Source organism: Glossina fuscipes, unplaced genomic scaffold (genome assembly GCF_014805625.2).
Source record: "Glossina fuscipes isolate IAEA_lab_2018 unplaced genomic scaffold, Yale_Gfus_2 43, whole genome shotgun sequence".
Taxonomy (NCBI): Eukaryota; Metazoa; Arthropoda; class Insecta; order Diptera; family Glossinidae; genus Glossina; species Glossina fuscipes.
This window is the reverse complement of record NW_023998427.1, coordinates 2,581,095-2,604,167: the sequence shown is the minus strand read 5'-3', so window position 1 is coordinate 2,604,167 and position 23,073 is coordinate 2,581,095. Positions and strand designations below refer to the sequence as shown.

Genomic DNA, 23,073 nt, shown 5'->3' with positions numbered 1-23,073 from the left:
GATCGGAACTGATTAAAAATGTGCATCGTAGAGCACTTGATGCGAATTCTTATGTGCGAGGAGCTTTTGAAAAATCTGCTCTTATCTTTCTTCCAATGTAATAAATTTTAGTTACACTTCGTCCACGCGTGCTCTTTAGTCCCCCTAAAAGAAAATTACTTACCACTTCTTCTTATAAGTTCATTTCTCATGTATGTAGAAAGTAAATTAAATTTTTCGGAAGCAAACTTCTGGCCTTAAAAAATTTCCGTACGGTATTTGTTTTGAGGCGAACCAAATTTTTAGTGATCATCTAATTATTTCAATTCAAAGGTAAACTTTCAAATAAAAAACACAAATGAAAAAGTTTTTGCCCTACACTGCGCTGGTTTTGTTCATATGGCGAACAAAGCAAGCCTGCAACTTTTCAGCCATCGGTTGAATCGGTTGATCGAAATTATTAAAAAAATTATTCAAAACATAAGTCTGTTTCACTTGATCGTTTAAAGCATTTATTTTGCCGCATCATCTACTTTGAAATACAATATGCCGGCATTATTTGCAGCGACGGCAAATCTGATCATAAATTAGTTAAAAATTTCACATTCACGTATGCATTTAAATAAAAAAAATACCCATCTTTTATCTTACTTTAAATTTTAAAAGATCGACACGCCCACCTTACATAATTTAAGTAATTTACAGTTTATAAAAAGTTTTGCGCTGTTGTTCGTTAAAGATTCGGCTTAAAGATAATACGATTTTTGTAATTGTTGGAAAAAAAGGATCTCAATTAGTTAACTAATTAATTAATTTATTTATTTATCATTAATTATCGTAATGAAAAATAATAATAATAATGTTAAGTGATTTTCGTACGAGAACTGATGATTATTCGTTCGGGTAGAGGACATTGCTTTTACTACATTTGCATTCTTATTTGTAACATCCAGGGATACAACGCGAGTTTTAAACTCGGTTTGATTCTTTAGTTATACATATAAATTGTTTGGCATAATCAGCTTTACTACACCAAGTTATTTTTAGGTATCAAAAAAAGATTCTTCCATTCGCTTAATGTTACTGTTATTAACATGCAATCCACAGAAGTGTTAATGAGTACAAAACAGACGAAATTTAAAGAGAGAGAGTGTAATAGCAGCTTTCTCAAGCAATAAATTGTGATGAGAAGAAATTATGCCTGTGTACATATGGCTGGCATCCCAATCAATTGGCGTATATACATCTACCCCTTGTACAACAAGGTAGACTTCGTTTTAGATGAGGTACGATCTAATATATGATCTAATAATTATGTAATATTTTATACTGTAAAAATGCACTGGGTTTTGATACAAATTTCCTCCTAGGATTAATTAAATCTTCGAAACTATTTGGTGTTCTTTCATATCGCTTTCATTAAGCGTATGGTCGTGTATACGCATTTCATTGGTCCTCATTTTCACATGCCCTAAGGTGTAATGACGTATGATCAAATTCTTCTTTAAGTTTGTATTCAGCTTTTTAGGAAAAACGGCGGAAAATAAAAGTGGAAGCTGACTTTCAGCGACCTGATTATTTCCCGGTTTTTGTCGTGTAATATTATTCGTATCAGGTACCATAACATCCCTAAACTTCTCATCGCTAAAAAATGTAAACGCATACTGTGTTATAGGAGGGTTAGACGTGCCACGGTTGATAGCATGTACGAAAAATAGAGAGACGTAGAGAACAGGGAGAGATTACCGAAATGTGTGCACAATAAAACCAATAAAATGTTGAAGATGAAGCGCATCTCAGTACTAATTGAACTCTCGATGAATGTGGAACTGGAACTGCCGTATATTTTAAGTGTTTTTTCGTTCCGCGTACTCACACGCACCCGCTCGATTTTATGAAACGAATGCGTGAGTGTGTTGTGTGTCTATTGTTTTTCCATTGTTTATTTGCAAAAGTAAAAACACAGCAACCTAAATTAAACGGAATACGGAAGTGTGGTGTATTAATGACATGAGTTCACCACGAGATTATACTTGGAAAACAATGCAGAGCCGCAGAGTTGCGATAACAATGTTAGCGCATAATATGTAATATAACCTAAAATAATTATTGATGCTTGAATTACAAACAGTATGTGTTAAACACGACAGGTTAGCTGCAACAGCTGATATTAGCGGACCTTTCACGAAAGTGTCGCTGGCTGTATTTAAGAGTCCATAAATAAAAAAAATTAAAAAAAAAAAAAAAAAGAAAAAAGGAAAAAAACAAACCAAACAAACAAACAAACAAACAACAAACAAACGAACAAATGTCTATGTTTTCTTGCATTTCGAATTTTCCCATCATACTTAGGAATAGCAAAGAAGATTATAAGTGTCGCTAGCTAATGCAAAAAAGCATCAACAAATATGAATTTCTATTTTTGAAAAAATAAGTGTGAATATGAAAGATGTTAAATGAAATTACAATGCATAATTAAAGAGTTGCCGTTATTGTTAAAAGTGCAAAAGCAAGAAAGAAATTTTAAACTTTGGTGATATTTTAACACACCGTGCTTGCCGTGCTTTAATATGTGAATTGAGAGAAGAAGCTTGTGAATCTGCCGGGTACGATTGTTGCACTTAACATTAAGACAGTAAGACTAGTTTGCACCGTGGAGACAGCGGGAAGAATTTAGATGACTGCTTTTGTTTTGTGTTTGAGTTCATAAATTGTGAGTCGATTTAAAGGCTACTTTTTTGTTTTTTGCTTTCAGCAAATTAATATGAACAAATAAACGCGTTTTCAGAAAAACGGAACTCATTCGCAAGTATACATATTCGGAATACATAATCGGAATTTGCCCGGACGTCTCATTTGGATATTTTAATGCAATCAAGCTTCTAAAGCAACATGTTAACCTGAAGACTAGTTCAACATTCCATTAGTTCACCGTCACTGGTGAAACCAACTCGTAATTATCCTAATCAGTATTAACCGGGAGATCGCAAATGGTATAAATATAAATATGCATATAAATCTATATTAATAAATAAGGGAATTCCAAGTCAATTGTCGCGTGCAGAATATCGTTAGCAGACAGACTTAGGCGTGTGATAGAAATTTGTACACTGTTGTCATTTAATATAAAGTCCGTCGTCACTGCATGAAATCGGCTTAGTCGTAAAAGATTGGAATATGTGTACTCTATCGATGACTTTATTCATGCAAGAATTTTGAGGCCGTAGTGAAAAGTATTTAGCGGTAATGGCGCTAACAAATCGCTCCTCTAGTTTAATTCCAATTGTATTAAGAATTTTGGGTTCCGCTATGAAATTTAAAAAGAAGCTATTGTTCTTTTGCTGGCTGCTTTTGGGTTTGGTTAATGTCACTTTAACTAAGTCATCTAACTCGAATTCCAATGATCCTTGTTATTATGAGGGCAAATCACGTAAATGTTTACCTAGTTTTGTTAACGCTGCCTATGGTAATCCAGTTGTCGCATCAAGTACTTGCGGTGCTTATCAACCCGAACGCTATTGTGAATTGAAACGCGATGGTTCAGTCGACGAGTGTCGCATGTGCGATAGTTCGCATATTGATATGCGCTTTTTGTCCAGCGCTCTCACAGATTTGAACAATCCGAATAATGTGACTTGCTGGCGTTCCGCAGCAGTTCCTGTACCTAATGACTTGGATAACGCACCACCCGATAATATAACTTTAACTTTATCATTGGGTAAAAAGTACGAGATAACCTATGTTAGCTTATCGTTTTGTCCCAAATCACCTAAGCCTGATTCCTTGGCCATTTATAAAAGTTCCGATTTCGGTCAAACTTGGCAACCGTTTCAATTCTACAGTTCGCAGTGTCAAAAGTTTTACGGCAGACCTGATCGAGCTAAAATTAGCAAGTTTAATGAACAAGAAGCTCGTTGCATGAATTCCAATCAAAACAGCAACGGAAACCGTTTTGCTTTCAATACATTGGAAGGTCGACCTTCGGCTAATGATTTGGATGCTTCGTTAGTCTTGCAAGATTGGGTCACTGCTACCGACATTCGAGTAATATTCCATCGTCTAGAGCCACCTAAGCAAACATTAATTCGTGCTGCTTATAATGAGGGCAAAGCGGATGATAGTAGTTTTGATGACGAGTTGACCAGCAGTCAAGAAGAGGAGAATGATGAAGAAGAAGAAAATGAAGAATATGATTATAAAGCTAATGATAATGACAGTGTAGCGTACGATGATGGCTTGGATGATTATATTGAACCAAAGAAGCACCTTGAATTGGACGACGATATCGATTTAGATTATGCCAATGATGGTACCCTGTTAGATAAGCCTAAACGTTCCAACTATAAACATAAACCTCTAACCTATGAAAATCTGTACAAAAGTAAACCTTCGGCTCTAACAACTTTAACCACTACAACTATAGCGGCACCTATGACATCTACGATTTCGACGACCCTTAAAAGTATTGTGGATGTGAAACGCCAAAAATATCAGCAAAAAACTTCATCCATAGACTTTGATAAGCGCACATCAATCCCTAGTGTTGAAGATTTGTTCGCTATGTCGCAACATTACGCCGTTTCCGATTTTGCGGTCGGCGGTCGTTGTAAATGCAATGGCCATGCCTCCGAATGTATAGCTTTTGTTAGTTCTAATGATGCTTTGCAATCTGATTATGGGGATGGCGGTATAAGCGACACGGGTGATGATGGAGCTAATCTTGGTCGTTCTACAGCTACTAAGGCAGACATTTCTATACATGGCAAACTGACAATGACGTGCGCATGTAAGCACAATACAGCTGGCCCGGAATGTGAAAGATGTAAACCCTTTTATTTTGATCGGCCATGGGGACGAGCGACAGACACTGATGCCAACGAATGCAAAAGTAAGTATCAAAAATACATATTCTCCCGTATATTTAGGCGTATTCTCGTAAATTTAATGGCAATCTTAATCAACATATGAAGTTATCTAGCATGAAAAATTCCATTTAATATTTTGTTCTTTTTAAAGACTGGTTTTTGCTTTTCTTTGATCAAACTTCTGGATGTGTTTTGATTGTTGCTGCGGTTTGTGCTCGTATATCTGTTCACTTATTGTTTTGTTTGCTTTTCGGTTGGGAATGCTTAGCGAATAGTCAGTCAATGGAATTTTGCAAAATTTATGAGATGCCTTCCGATAGTTGCATTTACGTGTGTGTTTCATATATGCAGTGGCTTTGTATAAAGATAAGCCACTTATATGTATAGAAGTCATCTCAGTTAAAATTTTTTTGTACATATATATATATATACATATATATATCTATATACATCTATACATATATATCTATATATATCTATGTACAAATCTTACACATTCATTAAATAAAGGAGTTAATATGATTGAATTGTGACAGGGCTTGGGAACTTACTGCCTACAAATAAAACATTTAAATAAGTCTTATTTTTTATAGCAAATATTAACAAATGCTTCTTGATTCATATCTAATTACATTTCCAACTACAAATACGTATATATGTTCATATATATGCATATATAATTTTTTGAAATTAGGGACATGCCTATAACAGACTTATCACCTTCTTTGGCATTTTGTTCCATATAGTGCCTTAGAGCTTAAAAACACATCTACGCAAAATATTTGCTCTCTAATTCGCTTTTTCTGTCTATGAGAGTATCGAAGTGGTTGATTTATTCCAATTCTGGTTATCGAAAACATGTACATCTTACAAAGTCCAAATGTATGTTTGACTGTCTTGGAAACTATATATCTTTTGAGTAGCGGCCTTTATTGCCTCATTCACTACACCATAAAGATTTTAATGCACCGTTTCAATTGAAATTGAATTAATTCTGGTTTCGACTTAAATAAGTACTCGATTAGGATAATGTAAAGGAACGCATGTAAAGTCCGTTTCATATTTATTGTACATCAATTTTATCACTCCGAAGGGGAACATCGTACCGAAGTTATTATGAAATACAAATTTAAGGGGTGGAAATCCCGAACCGATCGTGTTCGATCCGTAACATTCTTAGAATCTGAAACTTGTTCGTATGTTGTGCAAATGAAAGAAAATCTACTCAGCAAGCGTAATAAATTTTCAGACTGGATTTCATGTATTAACTAAAATCAGGTAAACCTCTTTATTATAAATGTTACCTTATCGTTAAAAAGAATGGCGCGTCCCTAAAGAGGAAAAAAAGTCAGAAATATAAATAAAAAGGAAAAACTTTTGTACATTGAAATAAACAAACAACACTTTTTCACCGCCAAAAGCACAATCCAATAGCAAAGGTGAGATAGTCAATAAGGATAGTCAATAAGAAAAAAAATAAATAAAGTGTTTAGGTGTATTTATTAAATTAAAAATTTTTAATAAAATTTCAAAAAGTGTTGATCGGAAAAGGCTGTTCTGGCTTATTAATTTTAAGACGGTAATAAACATTAACTTGAAACTCGTAACTATATTAGTTAAGAAGCCAGAGTAGCCCAATACCATTTCAAAACTAAGCTATCAAGCTTGGGTGTTAAACTTGTTGTTAGATTGGATTATATTAGAATAATATCTTAGAAGAAAAATTTAATGAATTTCTTGCAACATTCATAAAAAAGATTGACGCGTAGATTGTACTCCTGATTGAATGAACAAAATTAAAGTTGACTTGTTGATCCGTTAACATGCCATGAAATTATATATTTACATGATATGGTCTTTTCTTCTGTTGCCATGTCATAATTAGTGATTATTTGCTACCCTCCCGGCAAATAGTAAAAGTAAATTTAAAACCCTTTTCTTTCTTTCTTTCTTTCTTTCTTTCTTTCAAATTCTATTATACTTTGATGTGTGTCATATTCATATGCTCGTTTGGTTTTGTTTACTTTTGTTGTTATTGCTGTTAGTCGTCAAGTGCTTTAGCTTTTCGCCAATGAATAAAGTGGATAAACAAATTTTAAAGGATGCTCTAAAACAACAAAGTTTTCAGACTGTAATCTAGTATATTGAAAAAAAGAGGAAAACTATTCGGCCTTTTGGCAGTTAACCTGACATCGGCCCCATGAACAGGTTGTTTCGCTATACAAAGTTTTGTAATCGTAATCGTAGCCATCTTTTCAATCGTCATGCAGATACCTAGCGCTAAAAGAATTTCGTGCGCCTTCAAAAATAGATATACATATTTATATATATTTTAATACTTATTTAATATATATAATACGAATCGTTGAATGCTATCAGGAAAATAGTAAAGCACAGGGTCAATAAGTAAAAACATTATAGTGGCACATGGTCTACCTTTAAATACTTTATACCACTTCGTTTAATGCAGTTATTCATATGACGAATTTTGAAAATAAGACCTTATATTGGAAGTGGTCCGATCCGAGCCGTTCCATTTCCAACGGTGTCTGTCCTTTGGTCAAAATATGTCGATGTATCAAATTTTATCAAAATATCTCGAAACTTGCTACCTGTAAGTCGAACACCAGCAACCAAGAGGGAAGGCAAGGCAGACCGATAGACGGACAAACAAAAATACGTACGTACGGGCAAGCGCAGATCGGTCTAGAAAGCGAATTTGAATCGATTGATATGATAAAAGATGGGTCTATTTCAAGTTCTTCCAGATATTTCTAGGTGGCAAAGGGTACAAGAAAATGTCAAGTGGAATCAAGTTAAAGGTGTTGAACACATCACTCAATAAATTTCGTAGAATGATATTGCGACGATTAGTTTACAAGTGATGGTAGTTTTCGTGATGCTACCTTTGTTTTTTGAAAACAATGCAAAAATTTGAAATTCATGTGCAAGACGACTAAATCGATTGCAAGTTATAAATTAATTGCCGAAAGTGCATAAAACTTTGACAAATTTCTTTTGAAGGTTAGTGTTATCTAAAAACCGTTTGAATTTGTCAAAAGTTAGTGCCATTTAAAGATTATCCTATGAATTTTTGTACGAGGTGCTATATATATTTATAATTTTTCCTCCAATAATTGATTTTGTCGCGAATTGCATAGCATGTTGGACCATCTTATTGAAACGGCGTAACCCCATGTCGAGGTCAGTGAAGTCATGCCATGAAAAACGATGTGATGCCACATAAGTAGATTCAAGTCCTTGAAAAAGCTTTCTAATTGCTTGTTCTCGTCCTCTTTTAATTGATTAAGTTGACCACAGAAAATCAGTAATCATATTCCTGCAGCGCCCTTCTTTGACGGTGACGGAGATGCGATTTTCACGTTCAAAAACACGTCCCATCATTAAGCTGCTGACAAAACTGCGCTTAATAACTGTATTAATGGAAGAAAAACTTTTCCAAAATAAAGCGTTGTATGGAAAATGGTCGAAAAAGTGATCCGATCCGAACCATTTGCAATAACGCACAGTCTTGAGCCAAAACATGTCAGTGTACTAAATCTTATCCAAATACCTCATATATTGGTTCCAATAAATTAAACATTAGCCAAACCTAGATCGATTTCGCAAGTGATTTTAAATCGATCAATATAATTTAAAAAAATTGAGTCTATTTCAAATGTCTTTGGACGTTGTGTAAATCCGCAAAAGCTTAATGTCTCATGTACTACATGTAGTGTAAAATATATTGAGATTTTCAGTCCACAAATGACACTTAAAGGTTGATTTATACGCACGTAAAGATCGTTGAGGAACACCAATATCTGTTACTATCTTTACTCCAAGCGGGCAATGTTCCTCTTTTTCGTAAATCGAATACGAGCTTCATCCCAAATTGTTGTTATTATTGTCATCATAAATTTTAATAATTTTTATACGCTATATAATTTTGTGCCTTTCCCTAATCCAGCTGAGCGGTCGAGTAGGCAAAGAATCTCGACTAACAAATCAATGATCGTGGGATGAAAAGTCAAGGGCCGTGAGTGTTCAGCAAAATTAATTGCCATAGATGCTGCTAGTGATTTAAGACTTTAGTCTTTGAATTTATTTCTCTGATTAAAATGATTATAAATCCGCCTGAGTGGCCGAGTAGACAAGAGTCTCGACTAGCAACTCGCAATGGTCGTGCTAGTGCTTTAAGACTTTAGTCTCAGAATTTATTCTCTGGCTAAATTTATGATAATAATAATAATAATAATAATAATAATAATAATATCTTTTCACAAAGATTTCTAAACGTAAATTATTTAATTAATTTGAGTGTAAATCTGAGAAAGAAAAGTAAAATTTGAACGGTATGGTATGTGGTATTAATTTCATGAACCTATATTAAGATTTAATTACAAGAAACTCGTCTCTGTGTACACTAAAGCTACCCTAAGGAAAAAGTTGCCTTGGAATCTATCTAAAAGCTATTATATGAGCCGCAATAAAGGGGATTGTAATTCTTCCCTTTGATATTCTTATTTTGCCCTCCATTCTGTAAAGGTGAGTTAAGGCAATTTACACGAATTACAATCAATGAATTATATTTTAAAGTGGGTGTTGAACATTCCGCTTACAAGAATTTTTAATTAACTAAATTCGCTGTATAAGTTCACAGTTCAACGCATGTTTCAAAGCTTATGTGCACGTCATTGATAATCCAGACACACAGATTGTAATATAAGAAAAAAACAATCAGCCAAAAGCTAGCATAATTATTAAGGTAAAACTTAAACGATTTATTACATTTCTAAATTTATTGCAACCCTTTAAATGTAATGCGTTGCGTTCCATTATTTTGCAGACTTCAAAACAATGAGTAAATATGATTTTCAGAAATTTCCTTTAATATTCCTTGCGTAGCTATAATCGTGGCAAAACAATGTCTCTTTAGCGATTTTTCGGGAGTTCCGAGAATAGCCAGACGTACGGTGTTTTTTTTCTTTTTTCCTTAATATGATCCACGCAGAAGATATCCTCTATATGCGTAATACGATTGACGACCACAGAATGAAGAAAGAGGAGAAGTTAGGCAGTAGCCGCAACCTAATGGAATGTGGTCACAAACTGGTAAGTGTCATTCCTTTGCCGATTGAGCAATGACTACAGCTAAGACCAATAGGAACTCTACCGAAATGAAATTTGAACTCGCGATTACTGACTCGATAGGCCGCGATTTTTACCGATATAAAAAAAAATATTTTGACAATCGACGGACGATGGATTCATTACTGCACTCCAAAGTCAAATCGACAGAGGGTAGAGAGCCAAATGGACAGCAACGGGCGAAAGCCGCCCAAGGCAACCAAAAATGTAACGTGACTAAAACAGATGTAAGTTGTAAACTAATGCTTGAAATGTCACGAAATTTTGACATGTGTCGTTTGAAGAGTGCCAGTATCCAGAAATCATAACTGTGAGCATATATTTGGTAGATCAGGGACTTATTGAGTGATGTGATATGTGAAGTAATTTTCTCACTTCCAACGCTCGCATCAATGGACTTGATGGGCAGACAGGCATGTTTAAATCGTCGTAACAAATAATAGACACTTTTTGTACTTTGCATAGTTTCTGAAGCTTATTTTTAAATATTACGCATTGAAGAAAGGACGATGCAAATGCTAAGCAGCAATACGTAAAGAGAAAATCTTGATGATGCAGAACAATCTTACCTGCTTCGCACATGCGTTTAAATACATGTATGGTTTCTATGGAGAAATATGGAAAAATGAAATAAATTTTAAAGAATCATGAGCCTGCACACAAGCAAAATTTAAAATGCAATGATATAAATAAAGTCAACGTAAATCCATTTGCCTGTATGCACATACAAATAAAACAAAATACGCAAAAAAATAAAAGTAATGCTAGTCTTGAGGCGAATCTTGCATACCCTCCGTTACTTGTGGGAGCATTTGTTAATCAATTTGGGGATCGAGCGTATCTTTATAACGAGCTTTTACCGAACTTTGATACATTCATTCATTCATTCATTCATTCATTCATTAAATTTTAACATCGTTAACACGTTACACCCAATTTGTTAAAAGTAATTTTAAATTTTCGCTGATTGAAAAAAGTGTTTAACAATTATAGGCAAATCATAATCATGGGACACTTGGACGTGTCCCAGGAAATATATGCGTCCGCCGCGCGCGTTCCAATACCTAAAACGTTCATAATTACAACTTATGGCTATGGATGGAGAAACGAACGCAGCAAAATTAAATTACAATTTTAGATTGAGGGAATGAAGGATTGTATACACGCAAATAAGATTTGTTATATATATATATATATTTTATTTTGAATACCGCAAGCGGAATAGTAAGAATAGTGTATCTCTCTTCTTCGGCGATGAATAGAACAAATATAAACACAGTATGGCAGAATGCTCTGCGATATCTTTCCTTTGAATAAAACAACAACATATTATATATCAGCAGCTATAAGTTATCAACAACCATGCGATGCTTAGTATTTCCCAAAGCGGAAAAAAATAGAAAACCGAGAAAAGCTTAACAAATCCCTATTCTAAATAAAGAAAATTTAAATATGAAAAAAGAAAAAGGAAAAGAAAAAGAAAAACAGGTACGTAAGGATATTTAACTTGTCTGTAACAAACTAAAGGGTTGTTGCTGGGCAACTCTGTACATATGCACGTGCATATAATGTACGTAAATGGATTACAAATCTGACTGCAGTCTTGCTTCAAACACATGCTGTTGTATATTATTATTCATTATCGGCTTTATAATTATTAGACTTAAAAAAAAAAAAAAAAAAACAAAAGAAAAGCACGTACCGTATAGGATGCGATTTTGGTAAATTTCATAAGCTGCGTTGCTTGGATCCGAGTCCGGTTTGTTCTCCGTTAGATTGCTCATTAATTAAGGACATATAGTAACTTGATTGATGCAGCAGCAATCCCTGATCAAAAAAAATAATTTTTGAGCCTCGCGTCCTCCTTTAAAGCGTGACAAGTGTGAAATTGCATTTTAAGGTCGTCTTAATGGCAATCATAAAACATTCCGAAATCGAGCAATTACATTATTATTAATATTCGTAGATATTAACGTGAGGTAATATGAAACTCTTTCCTATTTTTCGTCAATAGTAGACGTTTTTAGGCATTTAATCCATTTTCCGTTAGATTCATTTGGAGATGTATGTATTCCAATCTAATTTATCCGCGGATTCAAACTTCCATTGAGGCAGAGCTTTCAACACGGACGGGCGAGCGTATGACCTAAGTCATCTGGCGGTCTTTAAATCCGATCGAATGTAGACCATAAATAAATAAGTATTCCAATCTGACAGATAGAATATGTAAGAGTAACAAACCATTCAGTTCGAGATTGAGATCTATTTAATTAGAAATGTAAGTTCACCACATTACCCAAAATTAATACAGACTTAATGGATACCGCATTAGAGGCCAATAAATCGTAGATGTAGCGAGCGGTCAAATAATCCTTAAATATAATATAAGTATATATAATATTACAATATGTTTTCTTATAACACCTGATCAAAGTAAGCAGGGTAAGCAGGGAAAAAGTGGTTCAATCCGAGCCATGCTCAATAGGGTTTGTCTGTGGGTGAAAAAACGTCGGCGTATCACATTTCATAAAAACATATCATGCACTGCTGCCTGTGGGTTGAACGCAAAAATACGTAGACAAACGTGATTCCGGAGGGATCGGTATAATAAACGGTGGGTCTACTTAAAATCCTTCGGGATGTTGTGGTCGCCGTGCGCACAAACCTAATGTACTCTGTATGATAAGTGGAGTGGCTGGAGTTATGCTGCTTGCACAGTTCAAGAATTGGGTTTCGAGATAAACACATTTTTAGTTTTATTATATGTCTTATACGCACATTATATTTATCACAATAAATAAATAAATAATTTATTTTTTCCTATTAGTCGGCAATTATAGAGTCATGCTCTTGCCGTTTTCTCGAAGACTTTAGGGTATAACATGGCTATTTTACAATATTTGTCATAGACCGTTCTCAGCTTTCTTGATCCGTCATCGGCCTTAATGCAGAAATTGTATGATTGGTTACCACAACATTCATCTCCAATTCTTTAATGACTGTTAAAATATTAGTCGTACCATCATTAAAATTGCGATTGGAAATAACTTACTAGAAGTTCACACTACAAACAAAAATCGTGATTTAAGTGAGAAAATGTTGTCCTTTTATACAAGTTGTGCAGCTCAGTTAACGTATTTTTGCTCGGAATGTCTTTTAAATTAATTTAAACATGTTTTGCAGGCATCTGTTAGTGTATGAAATGAACTAACAATTAGTAGGTAAGACATTAAGCTATAATTTCTCAGCAGACACCCTTTTTAAGCACTGGAATGGAATTGTTTCCATGTACTCGAGACGGTGCAAAACATCTATTAAGCAAAAAACCAAAAAAAAACAAATATCGATTTTTCGAAGAATTTTCAGGGATCTACCCATTTAAGAACGTATATATATATATATAAGTATATATATATGCATTATTTTTGACTTGTAAGCATTGCTGATTAATTCTGTTCCCGACTAATTTGTCATAAAAGTCAACGTTACGTGTTGTACTCCGAGAGACCAACCAAAAATTGTTCATTTGATTATTGCATTTGAATGTCTGAATAGAAGCTGAAACGGAAAATTTCAAAACTCATTGAGCTACACCCCTTACACACGACGCTAACTGATGTGAGTACATACATGTAGACATACGCATTTATTCATATTTTTTTCTTAACATATCTATACATATTATTAAATAATATATAAAATGTTCGCCAATGAAACTCATCTCATTGCCAAAATTTTTTTTAATAAACTCAAGAGTACGAATGCAATTGCGGTATGGAAATTGAATATCATTTTATTTGCGACGCTGTCCTTTACCAATTTTTTCCCTAAGTTTCTTTAGTTTTTGAAATTAATTTATAGTTAGAAACTATAGTCATGCTATTATCACGCTTTAAATGTGAGTTTTAAAGAACGTTTTGGTAATTAAGTCGAAATTCTAAAGTGACAAAAACATTAACTAACTGTTTAGGTAAAGTCTTCCTAGTGATTAAACAAATAATCACAGCGTCATTTTTTTGAGAACGCTCAGCAAATAATAGTGAAGAGTGAGTAGAGGAGTGCAACTTGTATGTAATATAGCATGTGCACATTCTGTGTAAAAAATAATCGAAATAATTGAAAAAACAGGCACACATACATACGAGGAACGCAGCCTGTTGACACATCTCAATAATGGACGGACGGTTGCGGAAAGCAGGGAAAGGGGTCAAAAACAGATATAAACTTCGTCAGTGATGGCCTCGTGGTCAGATCGAAATGATCGTTGAGTGAGCATAATGCAAACAGTGATTACCCGACTACGATCTTTGCTAGTGAAGTCAGAGAAGCTATATATTGTGTACTCATCCACAATCTGCCAGTTCAAAATGGGGAGACGCATCCTGTGACGAGCACGCCTTCAACACTGTTATCGGCTCTCACGTAATGAGAGAGGGCACAGCCAGTCAACTGTTGCAGAAGTTGGAAATGCCGTCTTACGGGGGTACGGGATGCGACTATGCGAAGAAGAGGTATATGCAGGAAAGGAACACCGTATTCCTGGTGGAACGACGAAATAGCCCCGTTGAGAACGCTTGACACACGCTGACACAAACACAAACACAAACACAAATAAACATACACATACACACACTTTATGAATCAAAATATAATTTTTCAAGTTGAGCGTAGGTCCCTTTGTTTATAATGTAACCAAGTCTGCATTTGGCCGTTTCCTTTTGATACACTAATTGAAGGTAAAGCTTTCAAGTGTAACTGAAAAATTTTCTCGGAGTCGCACGTTTATGACGCTTATTCGATTACTTTGCTTGAATTTTTTGGCTCAGGACTCTTGGATAATGATACAATTGCACGTTATTGGATTCTCGTTTTACACGAAGTATCCATCAGAAAATGTTATGAATGAATTGTGAATATATTCTCACCTTTTATATCTTCATAATTTAGTATTGTTGCAGACCGACCAGAACCAAGCGAATCTATCATTTTACCATACATAAATCTCCGTTCCTGATTGCCACGACTCGTTCAAGCAACATTCTGCAAAATTTTCAATCTATCCAAATACGAAATTTTGTTTTGGTACAAAAAAAAAAAAAAAAAAAAAACAGGAGTTCCTCTTTGTTCACGTTTTTTCCTCTCCATTGTACATGTGGGATTGTATTCAAATGCATAAATAATAAAAGCATACTAAGTGATCAAAAAATCAAAAAATTTTCTTCTATATCTATGTGCATCCTTAAAATGAATGAATTCCGGGTACTTTTTGAATTGAGTAATAGTCGAAATTCCTTTTTTCTTGAGTTTTCTACAGAGTACTCCTGCTACATGTTTGTTGCCTTTTTCATGTTGTGAACGAACACGATATGGCAAAAGAAATGAAGCCTTTAGGGCAACAAATCAACGAAGTCCGCATTAAGAGTAGAACGGGAAAAGAGTGATGAAGAGAAATATAACAATAAAATATATCGAAATACACATTGCTAATGATTTGTATATAAATACATTTGTATTCTGCATATATTACATAAAAACATCTCGAGATAGTCTTCTAATAAATGTACAAAAAAAAAAAAAAATATATATATAATAATAATAATGATGATAATAATAATAAGACGCGAATTTTGGATACTCACAACTTTGATTCGAGTTTTATGGGTTTTGTGGCATATCAAAAATGCGATCCTTTGATCATTTCATTTGATCGATTTGATCTAATTTCTACTTACTTTTTTTGACCTTGCTAATGAGAAAATTCACAGTGAGTATCAAAGAGGCCGCTAAGCATTAATAAAAAACGTCAGCTTGGGCGGTTAAAATTTTTATATAAATGTTACGAGATTTTTAGTGCATAGAATATACCTCTGCTCGTTACAAACAAAATGATAGAATTAATAAACTCGAATTAATAAATTGTAAGCATAATAACCACAGAATAATGGCTTACTTGCTGCGAATATGTTTGTTCTCACATTTATATATATATATATATATATATATCTATATATATGTTTGCTTGCATACATTTTAGAAAATTTGCGACGCTCATGAGCGCACTTAAACATCTACTACACCAACAACAGCAACAACGACGAGCATCAAAATAATTTTGTCGACATCCAACAATGTTCCAAATGTATGTATACGGGCAAAAGTTAAAACGAAGTTGCATGTATGCTCCTTATAAAGCCAAGCATATTTACTTATTTGCTAACACAACATAAGTAATGTAAAGCTTAATTTGGATAAAAAACACAACAAAATTGTAACTTTGCCTCGAGGCGAATCTTGTATACCAATCACTTCAAGCATATAAGTTCGGTACATTTTTCATATATACCGATGCGCTGCTTCTCACCGAAGAAAGAGAGGAGGGAAATTATTGAAACCATTTTTAAACTTGATTCTTAGAATCGAATGATAACCGTGTAAACAAGGAAGAGAAAAGAATAATTGAAGGATTTGAAGTTATATTTCAACATAACTGGCATAACTGGTACAAACCAAACATTTTTACAGAGTTCTATTAAAAGTAGTCTCGGATGGATTTAAATTAAAATATAGTTAAAATAAAACTATGATATACCGTTGCAAAGGTTAACGACGAAGGATTCACGTGATCTTAGTTTCAATTTTTCGCTGCACTTGGTTAAGTAAATTTTTATTTTTTCAGTCCCGTATTTGATTTAGTGTAAAATCTTTTTCATACCACCTTTTAAGTAACTGACGTAAAGACATGTTGGGTTTATAATAATTTTAAAAGAAATTCTCGAAAAGTTTTATTTTATTTATATTTTGATTTAAATCCCTCCGAGACTTTGTTTAACAGAGCCTTTGCTTATTTAATTTAAACATAACTTTGCACCTTTCGATAATTGTCGCGACGAATATAGGGAGTTTAAAAGTTCGAAAGTCTGATGAAGTTGAAGAGCATACATAATTGGATGAGAGAGTTTCTCGATCATGGGATATAGTAAAGCAGGAATGGCGTCAAATGAAGGAGAAGGAGAAGGAATTCAGATTAAATCGAATCGGATGTTTTTCTGCAAGGGCTAGTTTGTGACGAATGAAATGGATGGATGGACAGACCTTACTTTCGAACATTTATTCACAATTTTTTTGTAACAATTTGAAGACATGTTGATGACAACCATGGCAGTAAGTAGCAGTGTTTCAATCAGTGGCAACAATTTTGCCTAATTTCCATTCTATCTTTCGGTTATCGTGCGAAAACAAGCTAAACTTCTTACCACTACTGCCTGCTATCACACAAATATCGAAAATAATACATTACAGTAATCATATATATAATGGCTTTTGAAATAATGCTTTAACGTATATACAATTGATTATAGTTGAAACGTTCATAGACAAAAGGTTTTCTTCGCTCTTTCATTTTAAATTTTGTTTTATTTTCATTTTTTATTTCATATGCTCTATCATATCAAGTACAAGGGCAACACCACATTCGTCACGGAAGGTTGCATTTGAAATCTCAATCGGTGCGAAGAATTATATCCATTGACTCATATCTGTTTGTCTGTTTGTCTATTTATGTACGTTGCAATCACAATTATGCATTTAAGACTTGAAGGTTTTCTCTAGTGTAACAAACTTGGTTAAAAATTTCTCATTTGCGCTCTCCGCTAGATACGGTTTTGAAAGTTAGTATAGCTAGTATAGTGGGAGTACAAATTAATTCGGTCCGTTATCTAAGAGAGAGAGCGTATGTAATATAAATTAAAGCCTTCTTCATTTGAAAGTAATGTCTTCACGCTACGCGCAACTGTACAGATTGTCACAGCACACACTTTTTTGGAGCTTTTAATAAGTGTACTATGCCAAAAAAAAAAAAAAAAAAAAACGCCAATTGCAGCAAACTTTATTTTTCTTTATATAATAGTTTATATTCGAAGGATAATGCTGTCAAATCCTTACGAATAATTAACAGTGGATGCTGAGTCACGATCTCTAAACCTCAATAGATTTTCGGTAGGCAGGAATTTGGTCCCATATAAGTAGTAGGAAGTGTTTGCTAACTTAACTGGGAATATTCTCCTCTTCGCTCTGTTATCAATAGACACTATTCCCTTCGATTAGCAAGGGTTTTCATAGACGACTTATAATTTATCCGACCGCGCTTTCATTCAAATGTGTATTCGAGATATCTTTTCGAGATGGAATTCGAAACTTTTCTGAGAGGTGGAAAAAAGAATAGGCAGCGATGGACAATGGCTCTAACTGATTAAATAAATGTCTCTGAAAGGAAATTTTTATATGAATGAAGAAATAAAATTGTTGATATGATCTGTAGCTCGGGTGGGACCTGGCGTGTGTTTGCAGACAAATAATAATGTAGATTTTTTATTCGAAGCAAATAGAGGGATATCAGAAGAGTTTTTCCCAATGCAATGTCTATCATTACGTTTACGCGAGGTGGCAACTCATCTAACATTTCATTAGCGCTTACAGCGCCTCACATGACCTTAAGTAGATTGACGAATAGATTCATGATTCTTCCGGAATTGTTGAAAAAATTTTCCCCTTTGTGACACCTTCCACAGATACTAGAAAGCCTGGTTCGTCCGCTTTACAATTTTCTGCAAACATAACAATATCACGATATATAATTTGCGCAAGGCCGGTAGGGTAACGCATTTCGGTGCTGTTGATATGCTCTTATGTCAACTTCATTATTAGAGCTTAGATCGGCGGTTCCAAAACACACAATAAGGTTGCACAACACAATGAGGCCGCAGTTTCACTGGTTTTATTTACATTGCTTTCCAAATGTTAGGTTGAAGAGCTTACTCCTTATCAAGTATTGATCGTCTGGAGTTCTCCTAGAGTGAGGCTCTTAAGAGGTTTTCACATCATATTCTGCCCCGGTAAAAAATCTCTTGAGCCCATTCATTCGTTCGAACATTCGTTCTGTTTTTTATTCGAAATAATTTTTCGAAGTCGAAAACTTGTTGCTTCGTTAATTGCTTTCTTCTTCACGCAGGACGCGCTGCTCTTTGAAATGAAAAAGATAAGGATTTAATTAATAGATAGCTTTTAAAAGGACTCTTCAATATAATTTTTCGTCCTTCATCCCGATCGTTTTAGAAATAAAATGTGATGATAGTTGATTGTTTGGCGTTAATTACGCTCTGCATTAGTCAGTCACCGTGCGGTAGTACTTTTCGAAACTAATCAAATATTATGAATAAAATATTTGGGGTATACTGATCTAGGGATCAAAACTATAACATTTTTACATTCATTTTACGGGGATTTTCGTCGATCGATATCTCAAAATATTTTCTGAACGATATAATGTAATATGGTGACATAATGTGAGTAGAAGATGGAAGTACCGAGTTTGCCCGTCCATTCGTCTCTCTGTACACCGGTTTTTCGGTATCGACGTGATTCAAATTTGGAAAAAAGGTACAAAACTGAAATAATAATAAAAGGTCCCATAGCGTTATAGTGCCAACTCTTTCCGTGAGTTTCTTAAAATCCATTTCGTATTACTTACGAAGGATTATCAAATAAGACTTTTTTTCTTTTGAACCGGATATAACGTCTAGGTTTTTGTTCAGTGATATTTGTGTTCAGTATTGTTTTTTCTATACATATCTTTATTTTTTGCTTTTATTTCAAATAAAAAAAACAAAAGCCTTTGCTTGATCATCTTATATTAATTGAAAATATCAGTAGAATACACTCTTTATCACTAACATCGCTGTTCCTCATTACTTACATTATAGGCTATGCTTTGCTATTGCTTTCTGTTTATCCGTTTAGCGAAGGATTTATTTGACTTGACCTGTTCGGATGATAAGATGCATGTGATCGATATGGGTCGTAATGCCATTTGTATTCTGTCGGCTGTGATCAGGAATGGCAAAATCTGGACTCTTTGCTCGACTCGTTTGAGTTCTAAAAATTCGACTTCAATACGTAAAATAGCTCATGCATCATATTTAAAATATTTTTGCTTTATGCAGCATGGTTAGATAATCTCGTTTTTCTTCGACTTTATTGCATCTTAGATCACCTCATTTATCGAGGAGTGTGAAATACCGCACGCACAATACAAGCAATGAGTAAAATATTCCCGAATTAATTTCAAAACTTGACGTTAAATGATGATAAAGACTCTGAGTGGATTCATCATTGTTACCTCAGAAGGCTTTTATTCTTTTCATTGTGTTTGGGTAGGATTTTTCGCGCTTTAATTAGTAGCTTTAGCTCAAGGAAATTTTGTTTGGAGCGCGAGTCATTATTTCAGTGTCCAGAAGCTCTTGGAAAACTCTGATAGTAATGCAATATATTGTTCATTAAACAGTTAACTACTATGTATGACGACCCCATACGTTATGATCCGTCGATCCGTCGATCCGTCTTTGTTGGATTTCCTCACAAAGTTATATATCGTTTGGGTGTGTATTTGGCATAATAATATATTTTAGAAAATACTTTTCTCACTTTGTCAAGTCGTTTCATTGCAAATTAATTTCATATTACATATGCTCCTTGCTTGACGCTTATAAAAGTATGAAACGTAACTGATTAATAGTTAGTTAAATTCCTGAGGCTGAAATTTTTGCTAGTCGACAATTCTACATGATTTGATGCTTCTATGCAAGAAGCAATCTTGCCTTCTTTTATTGCTCCATTATTATTTTAACTGTATATAACACTTGACGATTCCGTTTCTTTATTAACACGTTCACGGATGTACGTGAACGCTACAACATGCTCATTGTGATGTGATATGACATGAATGCTATAGCATTCAAATTTTAAAGCCTCATAATAAGCCTAATATCGTCGCGGATGTTATGGCATTCATTGTATATCTTATACATTCGAGAGCAAAAAAGCCGCCCCCTTCCCTCCTCCACCTTTTCGCTATGAACCGAAATATTTATTAAATTAAATTTGGGTTCCAAACATAAGTTAAATTTAAAGCAAACTAAAGCACACACTGTTAGCTATAAAACAATATAAATACTCGGTCGTTCCAGGTAGCGCTGTTTCCGCGATTTTGAGCACGGATGAAAGCATAACAAGACAGTAAAATTGATAATTGATATGTAGTTACCTCCCCTTGTCTGCGGATAAGTAATTTTTTTTTTATAAGATGCCGTGGTATCCTATCCCTTTCTTCCCTAATATGTTCGCGGACATCGATACAATAGAATTCATTGAAATATTAAACCCTACCAACTTTCATTTAATTCGATGTAACCCTGGGGCTCTTGAATTTTAATTAAAGCACTTGCCGAAGTATTGATGAACCGATTCATTACGTTTCCCCATATTATTTTATTTTTTGTATGCGTATTTACAAATTTACTTGTTGTTCGATTAAATTCACAAATTTTTGTACATTAGAAGCAGAGCAGATTCTCTCATTAGATGGATTCCGCTAACAGAACAATTATTTAGTTTAAAATAATAGCTGCTCAGAGCCCATTTTCAATTTTCCACTTTCCAATTTTCATTTTCAATTTTCAAAATAAGCCCGTCTCTCCCTCAGCGAATAAAGGAATATGTGAAATTGTCTCACCTCTTCCTTATGTTAAATTTTAAACAAGAGGTAAAAAATAACCGTTATATCTATTAGAGAAATTTTAATCTCTTCTTCTAATAATGATTTATTCAAAATCTATTGCAGCAGAGTAGAGGAGAGAGAGCTGCCGGATCTTGTCACTGCATAACGTAACTGAATTTGTTTATTTCAACGAGTATTCGCAACTACAGATAACTAAATTTAAGGAAAACGTAATCCCTTCATTTTCAGACAATATGTGCGTTTTTTTCCCAATTGCACCTTAATCCATTTTTTTACATTTACACGACTTGAGATTGTACAGACGTTCGACGGCGTAACGTTAAGAGGATTCTGAAGGAGAGAGTGAAGGTGTTTGTGCTGCACACGAGATCTCATGTAAATGATGTATTGCGACATCTGCTTTCAGCTGTCAGCATATCAATCAAAACGTATTTAGAGTTGATGCTGTTGGTGCTAATAATCGGCGCCAACGCAGTCGATTATCATGGCTTTGTTACAATCAGTGTGGCAAAGACTACGCTTAAACTAATACGCCTGGATATATGCATGTTTGAATATGTATGTCGAATGTATGAAAAAGTTGATTACATTTACAGATCTACATAACGGACATTTTAGATGCCTTGTAATAAAGTATTTTACATTAATTGCTGTAGCAGTCGAGTACAGTTTTTATACCTTGCACAAGTTGTGATACAGGGAGCAGTAAGTTTTTGTGGACGTACGTAGCACGCAGAAGAGCTTAAGGCAGACCCAGCTCTTATTACATGGAGCGCTTCAGAATCAATGTTAGCCTGTCCGTCCGTCTATTCGTTCGATGTCTGTCCATGTAAATTCGAATTATTGATATATTTTGATGGATGATTTGGATAGATTCATGTTCTCGACCATTCCCCATATAACGCCCTATTTTGAAAAGTCGTTATATGGAGAAAAATTGCAATGTTCAAAACTTCTCTACAAAAGTGGATAAGTAATGGTATTTCGGCATTCGAAATTAGTATGGAGACTTTGGACCGGCTGAGACAATTTTCTGAATCCCCTCTCATATCACAAAAATTGTAGTTCATATGACGAAGAGGTATAAATGCTATATGGTGCAAATCAGGTCATAGTGGTAATTTAATATAAAAAAAAGCACTGCATCAAATTTAGACCATTCATGCCTATATAAGGATTTGTACACAAATTTTTGGTTTTTAGGGTAGCAAAAATTTTAAGTTTTAATATTTCATGATGGCATAGTACTAGTTTGATATAAAAATTAACTATACTGAATTGTTGAACCTCTCGGTCATAAACCTTCTTACGAGAAGTATGCCTTTATTTGCGAAAAGGTCTAATGATTAATTTCCACAATGGAAAGTTCATATAAAAAGAGGGCATCGTTTTTGTATTCTGTGTCAAAAACAATAACTGTGTTAAACAATGTTCTGTAAGTGGGTAGTGGGTTTGATAGTGGGCCTTGCCCAACTATAAGCTTTTCACTTGTTGAACTTAGTGTTA

General features: G+C 34.3%; 1 protein-coding gene across 2 annotated transcripts in view; it reads left to right on the top strand.

Annotated features, from left to right (window-relative positions):
- The first annotated feature begins 1,776 nt into the window (after window positions 1–1,776).
- LOC119637064 (netrin-B) overlaps window positions 1,777–23,073 on the top strand; it is a 41,307-nt gene continuing 20,010 nt past the window's right edge. Inside the window, exons 1-2 of one of the 2 annotated variants that reach the window (XM_038032884.1) lie at window positions 1,777–2,692; window positions 2,768–4,867. In XM_038032884.1, coding sequence (XP_037888812.1) covers window positions 3,226–4,867 — 1,642 coding nt within the window. In that variant the 5' untranslated portion in view covers window positions 1,777–2,692; window positions 2,768–3,225. Of the gene's footprint in view, window positions 4,868–23,073 lie in introns of both variants that reach the window. The other variant, XM_038032885.1, reaches the window with a different exon arrangement.